Here is an 18636-nt window from a genome sequence, read left to right as displayed (position 1 = left end):
TTGCTTACCTATTTGAAACCTGGCTAAGGCTTCAAGTCGTCCAAATCCTGAGCTAACCCGCTCAGCTAGGCCTGGTATCATAACAATAGCTGGGAGGGATTACTTTGTATATTTGTTATGTAAATCGAGCATTCTGGTCCGTTGATGGTGAGAGAAAGCGGCTTAGGAGTAGTCTTCTATGCTGCTGGAGGTTGCAGATGTATTCTATTACGCAATCCAAAGTAATTTCTATTTATGCTCTTGTATGGATTGATTTTTGTCTTAGAAATTGTATTGAACTGGTTATGAACCAGTTCAATATGGCTCTATTCGCAAACATATATTAATCAATCGGTCATGGCACATGAATATCTAGCCATCAATCTTTATTTATTGGGAAAAAGTGAGACTAAAAACCAATCCGAAAACCATGAAATGGAAATCAAATCACTCCTAAATTTGAATGCCAGGCAAACAATTCGGGAACAAAAATTTCCTCGAGCAAATATTCAATCATATATTTTTGTGTAGGTTTTTTTTATTTATATAAATGTTTAAAGTAACTTGTATGTGTTTGATTAATCTTACATTTTCTAAAATTAATAACTATATAAACTTTTAATAATTCTAAAAAAATTCAAACTCATAATCATTAAAAATAAATAAATTTAAAACCTAATAAATTTAACTATTTTTTAGTTTTTTTAGGTGTTTTGATTGGAAAAGAAATGTCAAATGCTATCAATATTTTTTTATCGTTTTAATATAATAATATTAAAAATAAAAAAAAATAATATATTTTTTAAAAAATAATTTAAAAAATAATCATTATCAAATTATTAAAAAAAAAGTAAAAAAAAAATTTCATTGTTGTGTGAAAAGTTGGACTTCTTTGCAAGATATTGATGCTCTAATTTTCGGATTTTCCTCGCCACAACCTCAATGTTTGTCTCTAAAGTGACTAGCTAGCAGGTACATCGCACATGCTTCTTGTTTTCTCACCGCCTAAACAAAACACTCTTAAAATATCAATAAAATTTATTTAAAAATATTATTAAAGTTGTTTTTTAAAATATTTTTTATATAAAAGTAATTTTTTATTTTTTAAAATTAGTGTACCAAAACAATTTAAAATATTTAAAAAATTATTTTTTTTAGAAACAAGGGTACAACTTTTTTAGAAACAAGGGTACAACTCTATCCCTCTTAGTTGTAAACTGGTTAAACTATGATGGCCTGAAATAGATGAGAAATCCATATATCTTAGTAATGCATAACAAGTATTTAGCCACGGAACAATATTAACTAAGTGCATAAAAAATCCACTTAATTTAAGAGGAATTTCTCAATCATTCCCCATTCCGTTCAAGCACACAAATTATAAGCCATTGAAATACAAAGGGGGTAAAAACAATTATTACAGCTCATTGGATCCGACGGCAGAGAGTGATGCCATCACCAACGGGAAGCATGCAAATTTCAATCCTGGGGTCAGCAGCAAGTGCCTTGTTGAGCTCCAAAACAAAGTCCCTGTAGTACCTCACATACTTCCTCATCGGAGCATCAGGTGGTGCCACCACAGATCCATTCCATAAAGTGTTGTCGTACCCAATCAGTCCACCAACTTTGACAAGCTCAATCAACCTCTTGTGATAATTTATATAATTGTCCTTGTCAGCATCCACAAAGATGAAATCAAAACTTCCATGGCACTTCCCCTGCATTGGTCCACACAGAATAGTAAGATTAGTAATAGTCAAATATAACTTATATATCCAGTTAAAAAACGAGCATTGTTTCTTTTTCTCATACAAGTAGACAAAAAAGGATGTTTGTCCTTCTTCCATTTTCTTTTTTTGTCGAACACAGGAGTATTTCTTACATCTTCAATCATTTGATCAAGAACTGGCAGAGCAGGGCCCTCCTTGAAATCAATCTTGTGCGCAACACCAGCTTTCTGAATTACTGGGAGACCCAATTCATAGTTTTCTCTGTTGATGTCCATAGCCAAGATCTGCAAGTAACAAAATCCCATTTATTTTTATCATCACATGAATTTATTTATTATTTTTACTAAATAAAATTTGATTTGGGACCGAGACATTTTAAGTTTTTAGTTTACCTTGCCATCCTCAGGAATAGCCAGGGCAGTGGCCAAGAGAGAATAGCCAGTGTAAACACCGATCTCCATGGTGTTCTTGGCATTGACAAGTTTCAAAAGCATATTCAAGAATTGCCCTTCATCAGCAGATGTGGTCATGATGTTCCTGTTTCCCATCATTCACGTCACATTTATTAACACCACACCATAAGCATTAATATCAGACAAAATCTCTAATGTTTATGTATTTAAATGTATGTTAAAATCAAGAAACATACCAAGGATGCTTGGCAGTCACTTCCCTGAGCTCCTTCATGCATTCAGGCTCTTTTGGATACACACTAGTCTCGAGAATATACTAAAAAATAATCCAAACATAAAAAGAAAATGTTAAAAAGCAAACAACAAGAAGAAAAAGGGAAAAACTTGCACAAGAACAAGGATTTCCTGTTTAAATTACCTGGTAAAGAGCATCACTTTGCAAAAGGCTCTTGTGGCCAACTTCCTGGTGCCTTCCTGCTTGGTTTTGCTGTTCCTCTCCGTTGGTGGCCATTGTTGTGTATATCTTCTAATTAAACTACGATCTCTTTCCTGGCCTTGGAATTTTTTTCTTTTTTTGTTGATGAACCTGGTTGAAAATGGTGAAGGGCTGGTGATATTTATCAGAAATGAGAGCCCGGTTTGATTTGGAGTAGCGGGGAGGCTGGACCGGCTACCAACCGGGTGGGGTTGGTGAGGTTCCTGGCGTTAGGGATAATGTGGGTTTTTGGCCCACCAAATACGGGACCCACCTTGTTGGTAATCGTGCTATGGGCTAGTGGTACACCTTCCCTGAGGCATCGCTAACGTCATTTTGGGATCGATGGCACCAAATCTCGGTGCAAATTCTTAAATATTTTATTGGGCATATTTTTTTTTTGTCCTCCTTTTTTCTAAGATTCTAGAACAATAAATAAGTTTATGGTTAGGTAGAGGTTCTCGAGATCAAAAGCAAAAATGGTATGCCGTGTATAATTAATTTGTTAAGAGTGGAGAGAATTAAATAATTAATTATAAATTAATATATGTGTTTAACTGGAAAAGGTTTGTGCTGGGCTCACCAATTTGTTGTTGGAAATGGTTAGCGCGTGCTAAAAGAAATTGGGTAAGGGATAGGTGAAATTACCAGAGAGAATTTGACAGCCTCCACGTCCGAGAGGTGGTAGCTTATGGCCACCTCCGTCTGCAGATGGGTCCTTTACAGAATCTCTCAAACTATTGTTGACTTTGTCACCTAAAAATTTATCTTTGTTGTTTTTTCTCCACAAACTTGCCTTTGTCGGCAAAAATCCAAATTTGTTTTACGGTCTTGATTACGGCAGATGTAAAGCGTATACTTGGTATGCATATATGTGCCGGTTGAAGTTTAAAATCACCGCCTAGGCTGAGTCTCTTAGGCCGAGTCTCTTGTCTCATTTTGAAAGGATCATTTATATGTTATAAATTTTAAAATTAATAATTATATAAATTTTTAATAATTTTAAATTTTATAAAATTCAAATTAATAATTTTTATCAAAAAATTTTAAAATCTAATTAATTAAACCGTTTCTACTCTTGTAAGGCCTTTTTACTTCTCTGTAAAACTATATGTATAAAAAATTGTTGTTAAGAAAATAATTAAAATAAATATTCATGATTATTTTCTAATTAATAAAAAAATATCAAGAATTTGAAAAAACTAAAACAGTTAAAAAATTATTTTTAATAATTATTCTTTTCTATATTGATTTTCAACATGATTTTACCTTTTCTCTCGTCACATTTTCTTTTAATAAACTTGTTATTACTTTGTGCGAGGAGATGTTAGAATCACAATAAAAAAACCTAGTTAAATAACAAAATAACACCAAAGCATCCTGAAATTACCTAAAAAAATTAATTAAATAAAAAATCTTTAAACCGAGCTTATTTTTCATGTGGGATGAAAGTCCAAAAACAACACCCCTGAAAAACCCCCGTGGTCAAATAAAACCCTTCACGTGGTTAGTTTAAAAATATCAAATAAAAAAATATCCAATACAAGGTAGACAAAATATCTAAAAAATCTAACAATTTAGATGAATACCTTGCATTATTGGTTACCCCATTGATTAAACTTCACGTGGCCTTTAATCATCATTTTTTTCTAATCCCTCCTTTTTTTTTTTTTATTCTTTCCCCGGAAGTATCACCACAACTGACTCTGAAAGGGCTCACGTTCATCCTATCTCTTCATCAACTGGCATCATTTTCTCTCTCTCGTTTTTTTTTAGCATCATCAACGAGCACGACTTGTAGTTGAGTTTCTATGTGCTTCTTGTTCTTGCCCGCTTATGACGCCGTTTATTAATTAAATTCAAATTAATCAGATCAATTATCAATAAGTAAATTTGCTGTGATAGTCGCACCACGCCTCGAGACGGGGACGAATACCCTGTGTGGTGCTGGAGTGCAGCCTTTCCACGATTCCATCCCTTCCCGGACCATCTTTCTAAATTATTTTATTATTGCTACTATTTTCATATCATACATATAATAATTAATCTTTTATTATTAAAATTCAAATAAAAATTTATAATAATATTGCAAAATAATACCAAAACTAAAAAGTAAATAAATCTAATAATTTTTTAAAATGCTAAAAAAAAGACCCAGTCCAGATATGCGTGATCTTAGAAGCTAAGAACGCCCGCACGGCCTTGCTTTTATTTTTTTGTTTCATGTTATCTAGCCATCTGTGGTTTAAAGGAAAATATTACCTCCACTGGCTTCTACAGCCTTTGGTTTTTAAATAACTATTGTTTTTTAAAATGTATATTTTTAAATGTACGGGATAATAATTTTTATTTTTTTATTTTTTTTATTTTTACATTAGAAAAATATAAAAATATCAAAAAATTATAATGTGACCTTATAACTTTAATATATTTTAATTAAAATTTAAATTGACTTCAAAAATATTTTTTTTTAAATTAAATCTTTAATAAAATTTAATTGAGTTTATAAATATTTGATTTTAAACCCTTTTTTATATTGAATTTTTTTGTCAATAGAATTCTTTATTAGTCAATGAAATACTATTAAATTTTAATTTTTATATTTTTAAACTTCATCAATAAATTTTTAATCATTTTGTGGTACTTTTACATCCTCTTTTTACTTTTATACTTTTTTTTTAAAAAAAATTATATGTTTTTTTGAAGAAAAAAGAAAAACAAAATGAATTAAGGAATGGTTCAAAAATAAATATGAGCAAAGCACCAAAAAAAATCTAAATTTGAGGTAATTTACATCCATCCATAGCAACCACCAACTCAGCGTGGGACCTGCTAATATATTGGCACAACCACATGCTAGAAAACGGGTGGGAGATTCCTTGTCTTTTATTTATGCCAATGCTTGAGCCGCGGTTGAGTGGTGGGAAAGATGAACACCAAATCACCAAACCTAGGAGCGTTGATGAGAAACCGTACATGTACTATATGAAGAAAAAGCATTAGATACTTGCAGCAAGTACGAAATCCTATTGCTTGATCTAATCGTGTCCTAGAAAAAATAAAACAATGGAAGAGGAAGTATCATTTTATCCACAATGCAGTGCAACTGCCTCCTCAATCTTCATGGATCTGATAAATCAAACCTTATGATAGGTGGCTAGGTACCTGTGAAACGCAGACAGCAAAGACCTCCTCTTTGAGAGAGAAATTATCAGGAATTTATACCATTTTGACAATGCTTTCATCACTTTGTTTAAGTTATCCAGGGCCATTTGGAGCAAAATGATGGTAAAAGGTAACCTGAAGAGAAATACACATTAATTAGAATCAAGATATTGATAATTGGAAGATGATATCAGGGGAATGAGAGAAGCTAACTTTGATTCTACCATCTACAATATTTTGACTGTAGGTACGAGACAGAAAAGCTACCGAGGTCTATCGACAGTATTTTTTTTTTTTTCTTCTTTTCTGATGCTTGGAGGCTTTGAGCCTTGCAGAAACTTGTGTGTAGCCCTAGGAACAAGGCTGCAGTTGAGGTACACTTCAAAGAGAAGACTAATGGCGAGGGATAACCGGAAGCAAGAAAAGAGGGAAGGTGGAATTCTCAGGGATTGCAGGTTTAATCATATGCGTGCTTACGCCAGGGGCCAGCGCTGAAGCACTATTCTCTGATAGTTTGTATCCTCTGGGTCTGGTGGGTGCAAGGACCACTATTTGACCTTCAGAGTTGCTTCTAGATGTAGTGAGATTGCTAGCATAGAGATGCTAACGGCTGTAATTACTTCGGAATTGCTTGAATAAAAGGTAAACTGAAAGCTGAATTACTATCGGTCTGTCCTAAACAAATGTGGCCTGCAAGTTTTGAGATCAGTAATCGTTCCTGTTCCTCTCTCTCCCTCTCATATGACTTCTTACATGACATAAATTTCCACACCCAATCAAGAATTCTACGTTCAACAAATTCAAATCACCTGACAGATAAAACTTTGATATAAATTCCTTTACAAACACAAAGCCCTGAAAGTGAACGCATGGAGATGAACAAGAAGAGTTGAATTCAATAGCCTCCGCCCTTCAGCATCAAGAATCCTAAAGCCATCCCTGTCGCCACGAAAACCTGCAACAACACTCGAAATTCTTGAACATGAATCGACTACAATTTGAACAAGCTGATTTGGAATCATTTCTTTTAACAAGCTCAGTAGGAGAAGGGAACCCGACCCAAAAGCGAAAATTGGTGCTCGAAACACAACACAATTGCTTGGCACAAAACCGAGTCACTGACTCAGTAACCCCAAATCTGTCAGCGATTTCAATGTAACCTGACCCAGTGGCCGGTCTAAACAAACCGATGCCTAGCCAAAGCTCGGATGGGACATTTTTGTGCTATCGAGCCAAAGCCCGGTCCATGCACTAACAAAAGGTCACAAAAAAAAAATAAAACAAGTTCAATTGTGACACTAGTCCATAAAATTATTGTAAAACATATTTAAAAAAACAATTATTATTATATTACCAAACAAGTTTTCTATAGAATTGATTACTCTCCTGCGCAGGCGTGTGGAATGAGAAAAGAAACAGGAATTTGATATACCTAAAAAAACACTCTAACTAGTGTCTAGAAACGAATATCCTTTCTTCGAATGATTACCACAAACAGTAAGAGAATTGCTCCTGCCTTTATCTCCACCCTCCGTTAAGTTTCTCTTCCACTGCACAACCAAACAGCGTTGGTGTTAGCTGAGGTTAGTCCAACTTGTCCATCATTACCCATCAAGTCTCCCGTGGGTAAAAGCCCTCTGACAGGAATCCAAAGCGGACTCCATCCCATGTATTTACATCCTCGGCTTCACTAGAATAAAACCATCACATTCTGGGCCAGCAATGTCGATCAAAAACATTCTATAAACAAAACCAGCCCAAGATCCTGAGATTGGGCCTGGACATAACCTGACGGTTTTGCAGTCTCCAGTTAACATCATCGCTCGCCACAAAACATAATAGATAAACAGATCACATCTAATAAGGTTAGATGTAAGAACTCGGGCAAATTGTACCAAACAAATGCAAAGAAAAACACAAACTCGAATCCAATGTATCCCCATTTTCAGAGTGGTGTGTCAACTTGTCATTGCCCATTCCCAAATTTCAACATCTCATTTTCCTGCCCACATAAAAAAATAAAAAATAAATAAATGAACAAGATGGAGAGAGGAAGGTCCCGTGGGGATGCATGAAAGCTACGTGTACAACAATAAATTTGCCCTCTAAGCACTTAAGAGAACCACCCCATCACCACACATACCATCACCAAATTAAATATTAAATAAAAAAAAAATTAAGTGCGCAGATTACAGACATTTCACCCATTTTAATCTTTCATTGCCCAATAGTTGGTTTGTTTTGTCTTTTATTTTTTTTCCTTTTTTTCCATCCCTTCCAATTATCTATTTCTTAATGTAACCGAAGCCATACGAACATAATTTAAAAAAAAAAAACAAAAAAAGGAGATTTTTTACGTTTCTAATCCTTTCCGCTTTTTTTTTATTTATTTATTTATAAAACCCGTTTGATCTTTTTAAAATTTCATTTTGGATCTTCTCTCATTTCAATCTCTTTTCCTCTCAGGTAATTCTCTTGATCTATGTAATTATTGTAATTTCTTTCGATAATCTTAATTTTCTAGTTGATCTCTATTCATGGCTGCAATAATCAACATTCTTAATCTTGTTTTCCGGAATTTTTTTTATTATGCGACTGTGTTTGATTTTAGGTGTTTGTGACAGAAGAAGAAGAAAGATCAGGCTGACCCATGTTGGATTTATTTTTTTTGTGATTGTGCATGCATTTGATCATTGTTTTTTTATGGGTCTTTTGTTAGCACCTTTTTATCTTTTTTTTTAAAAAAAAAACTAGGTGGAGTAGCTGCTTTTCGCCATTTTCAAAATTTTATTTTGTTTCTTTATTTTCGAAATTTGGGTTTTCTTTTGATCTTGTGAGAGTATTGAGTGTGATAAATTTTTTTTACGCCAAGATAGAAAATATTGATTCTGCATACATTTCGATTTGTACACTTTTATGGGTTTGGGTTCAAGCTGTTGGCTTCTAATCTCGGTATTGAAATCTGTGAGCTGAAGCTAAAATCTTCTCCTTTTGGTGCTTTTCGAATGTTGTTAATCTAATATTGGCAAGCACATTACGTTTGATGCAACTTTTCATTAATTACACGTTGTTACTCTATTATAGAGCTTGCACATTCGCATCATAGTTAAGAAAATTGTGGAGAAATAAGAATGCTGCACCGATACCTGTGTAGCTGAGCTGTTGCCATGGCGTTGTCTTAACTTTTCATTAAATATGATCCAAAAGGGTGAAATGATGTCGCGGATAAGCGAGACCTTATGCAATGCTGCCTAGCAAGGAGCTATCGGGATATGGAATATATTTCAGTTTAGGAATGGAATGGAGAAATACAAGGAAAGAGGAACCTGTATATACAATGTGCCCACAATTGTAGTTAAGCATCAGAGTATATAATGGCTGATCTCTGGTGTTTGTGCTAAAAGAGCTAGAAATAGATTGGTATGAATTTAGTTAGTAATGTGGCTAGATTAACGATAATGATGATAGTCTTTAGACAAAAAGATTTAGCATGTATAACTGGTGAGACTGGTTGGGATGTGTGGCAACATTTAGCATGTATAACTGGTGAGACTGGTTGGGATGTGTGGCAACAAGAGATGGGCTACGGGTGCTGCCGCTATGGGGAGTTGAATTAGATTTACTACCTGGAGTCTGGCATTTGAATGCCAGAGGCAATCTGTTTAGTCTGAATCTTGTCTATGTAGGTCCACTCATCTTTCCTCAAGAAATATCTGAGAGAAAAAAAAATCGTGATAATAAAATTCCTGAAAGGCAGATGAGTATCTCATTTTCCTGAACAAGGTAGGAAGAACTGATTGTTGTTTTTAGGATGTGAGAGAGATCCAAGTGGAAAGTTTGATATAATATCTTTTGATTACGTGTTATGGTTTATAATTTTTACAAAATTCCAATTGATTGTTATGTTGTATGATGCGGTGTTTGTGAGACAAGTGGAAAGATTTGAAATACTATCTTTTTTTTGTCTGATTGTTCTGTCAATTTGTTGTTGAAACACACATGGTTCTTTTGCTTTTTTGTGGTGTGTAAATTTCTATAAATGCTTACAGATGCCCTAAAGCTTCAGATTTTGCGGCCAGGATGCTAATTGGGGACAAATGCGGGATTTTATTTAAGCACATGCTTAAATGCATCTGGTCTTCTTGGCGGCATTGAAACAAGCTGGCAAAGCAGAGTTTTACCACTACATTTGTAAGCAAAGACTGCCTTTTTTAATCTCTTGCTCCTCTTCTCTTTGCGGTCCATTCATTTTTTCTTTACTCTTTTGGAAATAATATGTAAAAATTTACATCATGTTGTCACAGGCGCTGGAATTTTAATTTACGAGATACTAAAGTGTGATTTTTATCCTTTTCTGCTGTTATGTACACATAGATATTGCTGATTAGGGCATAACGTGAAGCACCGTTCCTCCCAAAAACTTGGAGTATTTTTCAGCATCTTATACATTATATTAGGGGGAACACATTGTGCCTGATGCATAGGCAAAGGGGTGCATTTCATACCTTTTCTGAAACTATTGACATTGATCAGGGATCTGTTTCAGACAATATCGGTACAAGTCAGCAAACTTCTTTTGGTAACATGCTAAATCCAGTAGATAGCAGATTGTCAAATAATGCTGTATCTTCTGGCGATGTATCATGTTCAAATGCTATGACTCATGATATCCAGAACTTCAGTAGCTGGAATTCAGGTGAATCTAGCTCAAGTTTAAGTCTGCAAAATCAGCTGAATGATGATGAGATAAAAATGGAAGAAAGATGGTCTTCTTCAGTCAATGCTTACCCTGAAGTTGGTCAAAGATCAGATGAAAGGCTATTGGAAACAACTGATATCCTTTTTCCAGGTAGAGGCAATATGGGGATCAGTGGCAATCAGGTTAGGAGTGGACCTCTATTCTTGCAGGGCTCCATCTCTAATCATATCCCACCAAATGAAAGTCCAAATGCTGGTCATATTGGAGACACCATTAATGGCAGGCCCATTACAGGAGCTGTCTTAGGCCTTAATCGTCTCAACCCTGGTGGATTAGAAATAGAGCAGGCATCATCTTCTGGTGTTTCTTCTGATGATGTTGGTACTTCATCTGGAAGTTCTGGTTGTATAGTAGAGGAGACAAATGGTGGTTCAGGATCTTCTCTGGGGGGTTGGGGCTTATCCTGCAAGAGAAAGGCCCTCGAAGGTACTTCTGGACAGTCTTTTCCTGGTGCAAGCTCAAGTTGCTTTCCACAAGCTGAAAACAGTGCATGGCATAATGGCCCCAATAATCATAGTGTTTCTAGCAGCTTAAGTTTATCCACTCCCACTTGGAATGCTCCTAGTGTTACTCCTCCTGAACAGTTGAACCCAAGATTTGGTTATGGAATGAGAGCAGCACCTTCTGATGCGTTTCCTTCATCAAATGTTAGTGGAAATGTGGACACTCTGAGAAATTTTGATAGGAGGACAAATCCAGGACTTCAACAGGAATCTGCCGCTTTCAATGTATCAACAACGGGAGGTTCCAGGCGATGGTCCTTGCAGCACCCTCCCAGATCTGTCTCAGTTAGTGACTATCTGGAGTCAAGGTCACCAGAACCTGCAAATTCAAATGCTACTCAGAGCCAGCTTCATGCCATCAACCCACCTGCTTTATCTAGAAGCATGCTTCGGTGGAATGATTTTTCAAGTTCAAGAGTTGGAAATTCACCAAGTTCCCTCATCCCTGGAGAGCCAGGTGCTGCATTAAGAGAAGAAACAAACTCAAGAAGATTTCAGAGAAATAACGCAGAGCATCCAATGTTTGCACCTGCAACTGAAATGAGAAGCGTGATACAAGATCCAGCTCGCTGGGGTTTGGCCACTGGGAACATGAGCACCCCAGGTAGTGTTTCTTCTACCAGAAGTGGCCCCAGTTCAAGTGTCCATCCGTTTCCCACTCCTCGATGGATTCATCGCAACCCTACAACACGCAATCTGCAAAGATTCTCAGAAGTTTCTACTTGGTCTCTTTTCCCACCAATGGACTCAGAATCTGGAGGTCATAGTGGTCATTTCTCCCCATTGTCTTCTGGTCCTTCTTCTGCACAGGACACAGTGATTTCTTCTGGATCTAATAGCCAGGGACATAATCCACTATTTCCAAGGTCAGCACTTCTCATGGAAGAACAAAGTGATGACATTCTTGGTATGCCCCGTTCATTGAGGGTTTTAGCTGCTGATATTGAAGGGAGACATCGGCTAATATCTGAGGTTTGTATTCATCTCTCCCTCCTTCCTTGTATTTCTATATATGTTCTGCCTTTTGTCTTTACTGCTTGTGTTATTGCTATAAAGGATATGTTCTTAGGAGTGGTATTTTCTCATTTAAACATGGAATGGTGGTAATGCTGACATTCTGAATGTAAGTGGCATTGAATTGTAGTCACTACGTTGCACAAGCCCAATTCTAAGTATTGCTATGAGCTGTCCTCATTTTCTATACTTAATGCAAATTATGGCTTTCAGAAATCCAAAACACATGATAGTATGTTTGTGATTTGCATGCCTGTTAGAATTGAATGCATGCTTGGTGCTTAAGTAACTTGTTTGATTGTGCTTGACCTCTGAATTATTGTGCCAAAGGATGTTTTGGTTTTCACACTTTGCTGCAGTCAATAGTTGCTAGCTGGTTTAAACTTTGTCCAAATCCCAGTTCCCAGGACTCGGAGTTTGTAACTGTAGTATCAGATGCTTTGCTTTTTAGCTAAATTTGTACTCTATGCTTGCATATTTATTAAAAATTTAATATTGTTATAACAACACTATCTAGTTATGGTATCTTTTTGGTTTGGGAAAGTGTGTTTATCGTTTTTGTAGCTAGATATTAACTGATGCTTGAAATAATAGCCTGTGTGCTTTTGTGTGTAACAGATTCGTCAAGTGTTGAATGCCATGCGCAGGGGTGAAAACCTTCGAGTTGAGGTTTGATTGATTCTTAAACTGATCTATATTTATTTATATCATTGTGGCTGTTATTTAATGTTGTAAACTTAGTGTGTTAGTAATACCGGTCCGTCTCTTTGGTTTCAAGTCAATGAACAGTGTCAAAAACAATCTTTTACACAAACTTGGAATCATTAATGGAACGGATAATAGTTTAAGAAATTTCAAGAACTCTCTACTTGATTAAAAACTTTACAATACTCGTTTATGTTTTACCAGCTGAAATATTGATAATATGTCAAAAGAATGATCAGTTCAGCAGATACTCTTTTTAGAAATTGCACGTACACTCTTTAGGTTTTCAAAATAAAAGAAGGAAAATAACGATAGAAAAGGTATATAGTTGAGGTCTTTGTTTTGTAATTTTGGCAAACACAATTTCTTGTCCTTGATGTCTGAAAGCATTTTTTTGGATGTGGTCCTATTTAAAGATTTTCTATTTTAGTCGAAGTTAGAGTATCACTTGTAAGTTGTATTCAAGTAAAATTGGAGACATAGAATATGTTGATCAATGACATAAGGCTCTAGAATTTCCTCATATCAGTGATTCCCTCTCATTCGGAACTGAAATTGTCTAAATAGGTTGGAGAATGGAATTTCTTGTAAAAAGAGCCAGGACCAAACTAAGTGTAATTGAAATTTTTTGGGGATGAAATTTATGGTTTCGCTTTTAATTTTTTCAACTCTATGATGTCCATAGGCCATTGACCGCTTCTTGACTTGTTGACTGCTTCTTAAGGACACCATCTAGCATATTACATTGCTAACATTTTATGGAAGAAAAGTGCTTATATTCTTTCAGTTCTAAGCTTCTTTTTTTATGAATGCCCCACTAGGAGTCGCACTATTTGCCGAGGGGAAAGCTTTGGCATTTGCCTTTTAGCACTGGCGATGATATTGTGTAACATTTGAACTTGAAATGGTATCTCAGGAATTTTGTTTTATTGGTATGGTAACCTCTCAGGATTATATGCTTTTTGACCCGTTGATCTATCATGGGATGGCTGAAATGCATGATCAGCATAGGGATATGCGCCTCGATGTTGATAACATGTCCTATGAGGTGAGATTGAGAAATTAATTCCCCTGATAGTCATTCTCCGAAGATTGTTTCCTTAATGAAAAGGTTGGAATATCAGGAATTGTTGGCATTGGAAGAACGCATAGGAGACGTGAGCACTGGACTAAGTGGGGAAACCATTTTGAAGTTAATGAAACAGCAAAAGCATGTGCCTGTTAGCACAGAATCTCCAGCAGATTTGGAGCCTTGTTGTATCTGTCAGGTATGAGCTACTTACTGTTGATAGATACGAATTAGGAGAAGAAACAGATGCTGCTTTTATCATTTCCGCAGGCCGTTCTACTGGTTTCTTAGTTTTGTTTTAACTATCATTATTCATAATGACAGGAAGAATATATGGATGGGGATGATATGGGAATAATCGATTGTGGACATGACTTTCATGCCAACTGCATCAAACAGTGGCTAATGCAGAAAAACCTGTGTCCCATTTGTAAGATGACGGCCCTAATCACTTGAGAGGGAAGATATTGTCAGGTCCTGGAAATTTTATTTTCTTAAAAACGGACAATCATATCCAAAAACTGGGTAGATGATATCCTATTTATACACCTCGTTTGGTTTAAACCCATTTTATTTGCTCATGAACTGCATAAATTTGATGAGCCGAACAGCTGTATGTTATAAATTACACCATGAGTGATAAGAGGGTCTGTTCTACACCTTCAAACTCATTGAGTACATGAGAAATAAATTCTATGACATTATCATAGCTTTTAGCAGGATGCAGATTGCAATTACCTCAATGCTTGGAATTATTCAGTTATGTCTTTGATGTTTGGCAAATAATTATATGCGGGTATTTTTGTTTTTTTTTAAGAATTTACACAACTTGATTTACATTAATTCGACAAATTCTTGATATATAGATACAGACATGATAGTAATAAACTTATCTCTCTGTCAGCTAACCTGTCTGTTTTCCTTTTTTTTTGTTTTAATAAAAATAAAAATAAAAATAGGATGTCTGAAAAACCCATCTTGATGACCGAGTACGCTTAGAATAAATATAGATTTGTGTGTGTGGAGTAGGCCCCTAGAACACTTGGAAACATGAACTTGTAGGCCCCCACCAACCATGACTGTCTTAGAAAAATACAGCCCATTTGTGTGGATCCATCTTAACGTAAGGCCCATTTCTTACATCGGCGCCTTCTCTCGCTCGATGTTCTTAATTCAACCCTCACGACAAACCATCTAATTGCTTATTTCTTTCTTTCCTTTTAACTTGTTTTTAAATAATTTTGAAAATGATCTTTCTTTTTACTCTAATATTATTTTATATTTTAAAGAAAAAAATAATTTAAAATATATGTTGATTTAGAAGCATATTAAATTATTGAAGAATTAACCTGAGTTGACCTATAATTCAGATTATAAGATTGTGATAGCTTTATAGAAAATAAATAAAATAAATAATCTAAATTAACTTGATTTAATTTGTCAAACCTGTATTCAAAGTTATAAAAATATGATAAACTCATAAAAAACCAATCAAGAAAATTCTTAATAAATTTATTATTGAAGGTTTAAAATTAAAAAAAATCAAATTTAAAAATAAAACACGATAAACGAATTGAATTTACTTAGGTTAATCCAAAAAACATGTTATTGAAGTCATAAAACTAATATAACTTTATAGAAAATAAATCATAAATTTTAATTCTTAATTAACTCAATGTTAAATGATGAAATTAAAAAATATATCAATTAAAAAAAAACAAAAAAAAAAACTTAAGTTAGGCAGGTTTTTATTTTCAAACATAAATATTAAAAAAACCCCAAAACTTTAGACTATCCGAGCATAACAATGTTAAAATGGCTGGATTAGTTGCTCAGCTAGCTATCTAAAGTACAACTGCTATAAGAATAGTGTGGTAACTAGTCACGTCTATTTATATGATCCCTTGCTGTAATGGCAACCCTCTTAAAACAGGAGGGAGACCACATGCATCTTCATGTGTGTGTGTATAGTACATGGTGTATCCTCCACGACCACTATAGGGAGGGAATAGAATTTAGAAACTATACAGCCAATTTTAGGTAAACAAGGGCATATTGTTTGTGTACAACACACTAACATACATTTGAGAAGATAAAGAAGAAGAAGAAGAAGAAAAATTGATGAATCTATATTTACAAACAAATAAGCCAATTGAATGTTATAATCTCTTCAAGAGCTTGTCAAAAAAGAAATTTGGCCAGGGGCTAATAAATGATATAAATGGGTGTTTGTGAATGTGATAATAATTGTTTTTTAAGGTTTTTTTTATTAAAAATACAATAAAATAATATTTTTATTTAATTTTTAAAAATTATTTTTGATAGTGAACATCATATTCATTTAAAAACACCAAAAAAAATCTAATTTGAAGGAAAAAATAAAATTATTTTTAAAACATGAAAATTAACAAACATATCCTATGTGCTATGGTCCATGACTTTGGTGCAAGGCAACAAAATAGAGAACTGAACAAATAAAAACTCAGCGAAATGATACAAGCAGAAGGCAAATGTAGTGGATGAAAATCAAATCAACTGCATTGTCATCGCTAGAAGCATGGATCGGTGGGTACCCATAGAGCATCATGAGTGCTTCCAGAGGGTTTTTGACAGCCGAAAGAAACATTAATTATTGAGTCCCAAATGTTGCACATCAGAGAGGTTCAAAGACTGACGAGCTTTCCTTTTGTTCTTGCTAGCCGTGACTTGAAGAGTGGAGACCAAAGTTTGGTTCAGACAGGTGGGTGCTAGTAGCCATCCCTGAGAGAGATAACATGAACCAGGCCATGTGACCATGGTTCAGACAGGTGGGTGCTGGTAGCCATCCCTGAGAGAGAGAACATGAACCGGACCATGTGATCAAGTCCATGGTTTTCACTCCACAGACATGTGAAGATCATCTCTTCCATCTTTGAGCCACACACATCTTTTCCAATTTAACTGTGGGTCCCCGAGCACCTCCTTTGCCTTGCTGTTCTTATTTTACATGGCAAAATTCTCAAGTACACATCCCTATCCCTGTAGCACGCTGGAATGGAGCTGTCTTTGTTAGTCTCGAGTCAAAACCAAGTTGTTCCATCCCTTTACCAGCATATGATGCCTGCTACATCAGAAGAAAACATGAGCAATAATCTCACGACTTCACTCCTAACTAAGACAACAACCTGTTGACAGTCTTCAAGATCTAATTACAAGAAATTATTAACAGAAAAGCTCTTTACTCTATGGTAAAAGGTCACAAGATTTGGTTTTGATCTTTGAGAAGCACACTGGTATCTTGTGACAGTTTACCAATTATGGAAACATTTTTAGCTCATCTCCATGTTGTGTTGTGGGTACGGTAACTCAACAGGTCATCCCTGCTCTCGGCAGCCATGGGCGCCATCTCTCCGGCAATTAACGAACTCAGTAAATCATCGTGATTGCCCAGATTTTAATTCCGGTGTTTAGGTTTCAGAGGATTGCAGTTCCCAAACTCTAACCCTCCCAGATGAGATCCCTGAATCCAAGGAAGTCCAGTCAAGTTCTCTGCTTCCCGACGCTCGAATCGGATTTCGAGGAAAACTTTGTCAAACACGGCATGGATAAGCAAACTAAGCCCCCAGCCACCAACTTTGTTCAAATATTAAGCTACAAAGTCATCCTTTTCGAAGGAGTGTATCCAAAGACAATTAATGGTAAGATTAACACATAAAATAATCATAAATCTCAACTCGACGTCGCCAATGGCACCCCACGAAATAGAAAAAACAAAGGCACATAAGGAATGGGGAAGAAAAAAAGAAGAAGACGACGAAGATGAAGCAGATCGAACTTTCCATTTGCTTTTCAACTTTCCTTAAAAAACTTTTCAACAAAAATTCTTACATACAAAAATTACAATTCCTCTATATACCAAAATCTAAAACCTCAATTTCCAGTCTTTTGCTAATTAGAACTAGGAAAATAAAAATAAAATAGAATTAGAAAGTAATCATCATTCACCAAAACAATCATCAAAACGGCACCACATCACTGCAAAGAAAATCATCAGAATTGCCGACAGAATCCTCAGGCCATGCATCCCTCAACAACTTCAGCAACATCTGCGCCTTCCTCTTAGCCCTGTCAGTACAATCACTCTGTACTAACAGCAACAACTGCGTCAATATCCCTGCACAAACCGCCTCCTTCTGACTCAGCTCCGACGCTGAACACAGCGCCAGCAACGCTCCCGCCGCGTACTCCGTCGCTCTATCCGATATCTTCAGGATAGTCTTAACTAACAACGGCACAGTCAGCGCGTGCGCTGCAAATGCTGCGCAACCAACTTGTATTCTGCAAAGTAATTCTATTGTAGCCAGGGCTCTTTCTGCATCACATTTATCAAAATCTGCCAGTCTGTCGATTAATGTCTCCGCCGCTCCGGCGGTGACCGCTTTATGTCTTGTTTGTTTAACTAGACATAAAGCGAAGAGCGCTTTTATACCAACTTTAAGCGCTCGAGGGGATGATAAAGGATTTTTTAAAATCTCTATCACTCCTTGGAAGATAATCTCTGTGTTGCTAATTTGAAGTCGAAGATCTGGTGATCTTGTTCCTGCAATAACATTTTCAATGAGTGCAGCTGAGTTGACTCGGACTTCGATTGATGAATGGAATAGTAAATTAGCTAAATAACCGATCCGCTCCGGTTCTGAAGATATCCCCACGCAGTCGAACTCAGTGAGCGGAAACATAACCAGGATCGCCAGTGACTCGTGGCTCAAGTCCGACGACTGAGAGCTTGAAAACACGAGGTTGACAAGAACCTCACGAACGTTATGAGAGGAAATGACAGAGCGG

The 18636-nt window shown here is 35.7% G+C and overlaps 3 protein-coding genes and 1 long non-coding RNA gene across 7 annotated transcripts in view; 1 reads left to right on the top strand and 3 right to left on the bottom strand.

Annotated features, from left to right (window-relative positions):
* Positions 1-1262: 1262 nt before the first annotated feature.
* CCOAOMT1 (S-adenosyl-L-methionine-dependent methyltransferases superfamily protein) lies at positions 1263-2740 on the bottom strand. Its single transcript, XM_011002444.1, has 5 exons — positions 2541-2740; positions 2359-2438; positions 2102-2246; positions 1862-1993; positions 1263-1697 (listed from the first exon to the last, which is right to left on the bottom strand). The coding sequence occupies exons 1-5, from the start codon at positions 2631-2633 to the stop codon at positions 1404-1406; spliced, it is 744 nt and encodes a 247-aa protein (XP_011000746.1). The 5' UTR covers positions 2634-2740; the 3' UTR covers positions 1263-1403.
* A 5054-nt stretch (positions 2741-7794) lies between these two features.
* MBR2 (RING/U-box superfamily protein) lies at positions 7795-14534 on the top strand. 3 transcript variants are annotated; one of them, XM_011002433.1, is made up of 7 exons: positions 7795-8228; positions 9842-9953; positions 10137-11996; positions 12657-12707; positions 13693-13791; positions 13868-14011; positions 14137-14534. In XM_011002433.1, the coding sequence occupies exons 3-7, from the start codon at positions 10239-10241 to the stop codon at positions 14266-14268; spliced, it is 2184 nt and encodes a 727-aa protein (XP_011000735.1). In that variant the 5' UTR covers positions 7795-8228; positions 9842-9953; positions 10137-10238; the 3' UTR covers positions 14269-14534. The 3 variants fall into 3 exon arrangements, with proteins under 3 accessions (XP_011000735.1, XP_011000724.1, XP_011000715.1); XM_011002422.1 differs by having other exon boundaries at positions 9812-9953; XM_011002413.1 differs by having other exon boundaries at positions 7795-8252; positions 9850-9953.
* LOC105108196 (uncharacterized) lies at positions 8909-9381 on the bottom strand. Its single transcript, XR_839003.1, has 2 exons — positions 9326-9381; positions 8909-9280 (listed from the first exon to the last, which is right to left on the bottom strand). It is a non-coding gene; the product is annotated as an uncharacterized LOC105108196 (long non-coding RNA).
* Positions 14535-17606: 3072 nt separating the features above from the next.
* The window catches only part of LOC105108181 (U-box domain-containing protein 26-like), a 1721-nt gene continuing 691 nt past the window's right edge, over positions 17607-18636 (bottom strand). The window contains exon 2 of one of the 2 annotated variants that reach the window (XM_011002393.1): positions 17607-18630. In XM_011002393.1, coding sequence (XP_011000695.1) covers positions 17808-18630 — 823 coding nt within the window. In that variant the 3' untranslated portion in view covers positions 17607-17807. The other variant, XM_011002384.1, reaches the window with a different exon arrangement.

The sequence above is a fragment of the Populus euphratica genome, unplaced genomic scaffold (assembly GCF_000495115.2).
Source record: "Populus euphratica unplaced genomic scaffold, PopEup_1.0 scaffold3.1, whole genome shotgun sequence".
Lineage (NCBI taxonomy): Eukaryota > Viridiplantae > Streptophyta > Magnoliopsida > Malpighiales > Salicaceae > Populus > Populus euphratica.
The sequence above is the reverse complement of the archived record's forward strand: the minus strand, read 5'-3'. Positions and strand labels throughout refer to the sequence as shown.

What these genes read in the sequence shown, in the direction of transcription:
- CCOAOMT1 (XM_011002444.1), bottom strand. Translation starts at nt 2,633, where the DNA reads ATGGCCACCAACGGAGAGGAACAGCAAAACCAAGCAGGAAGGCACCAG. An exon ending in AAAGTGATGCTCTTTACCAG is followed by an intron (nt 2,439 to 2,540) that starts GTAATTTAAACA and finishes ATTATTTTTTAG; the next exon opens with TATATTCTCGAGACTAGTGT. An exon ending in GTGACTGCCAAGCATCCTTG is followed by an intron (nt 2,247 to 2,358) that starts GTATGTTTCTTG and finishes GATGGGAAACAG; the next exon opens with GAACATCATGACCACATCTG.
- MBR2 (XM_011002433.1), top strand. Translation starts at nt 10,239, where the DNA reads ATGCATAGGCAAAGGGGTGCATTTCATACCTTTTCTGAAACTATTGAC. An exon ending in GTGAAAACCTTCGAGTTGAG is followed by an intron (nt 12,708 to 13,692) that starts GTTTGATTGATT and finishes GTAACCTCTCAG; the next exon opens with GATTATATGCTTTTTGACCC. An exon ending in AGCCTTGTTGTATCTGTCAG is followed by an intron (nt 14,012 to 14,136) that starts GTATGAGCTACT and finishes TCATAATGACAG; the next exon opens with GAAGAATATATGGATGGGGA.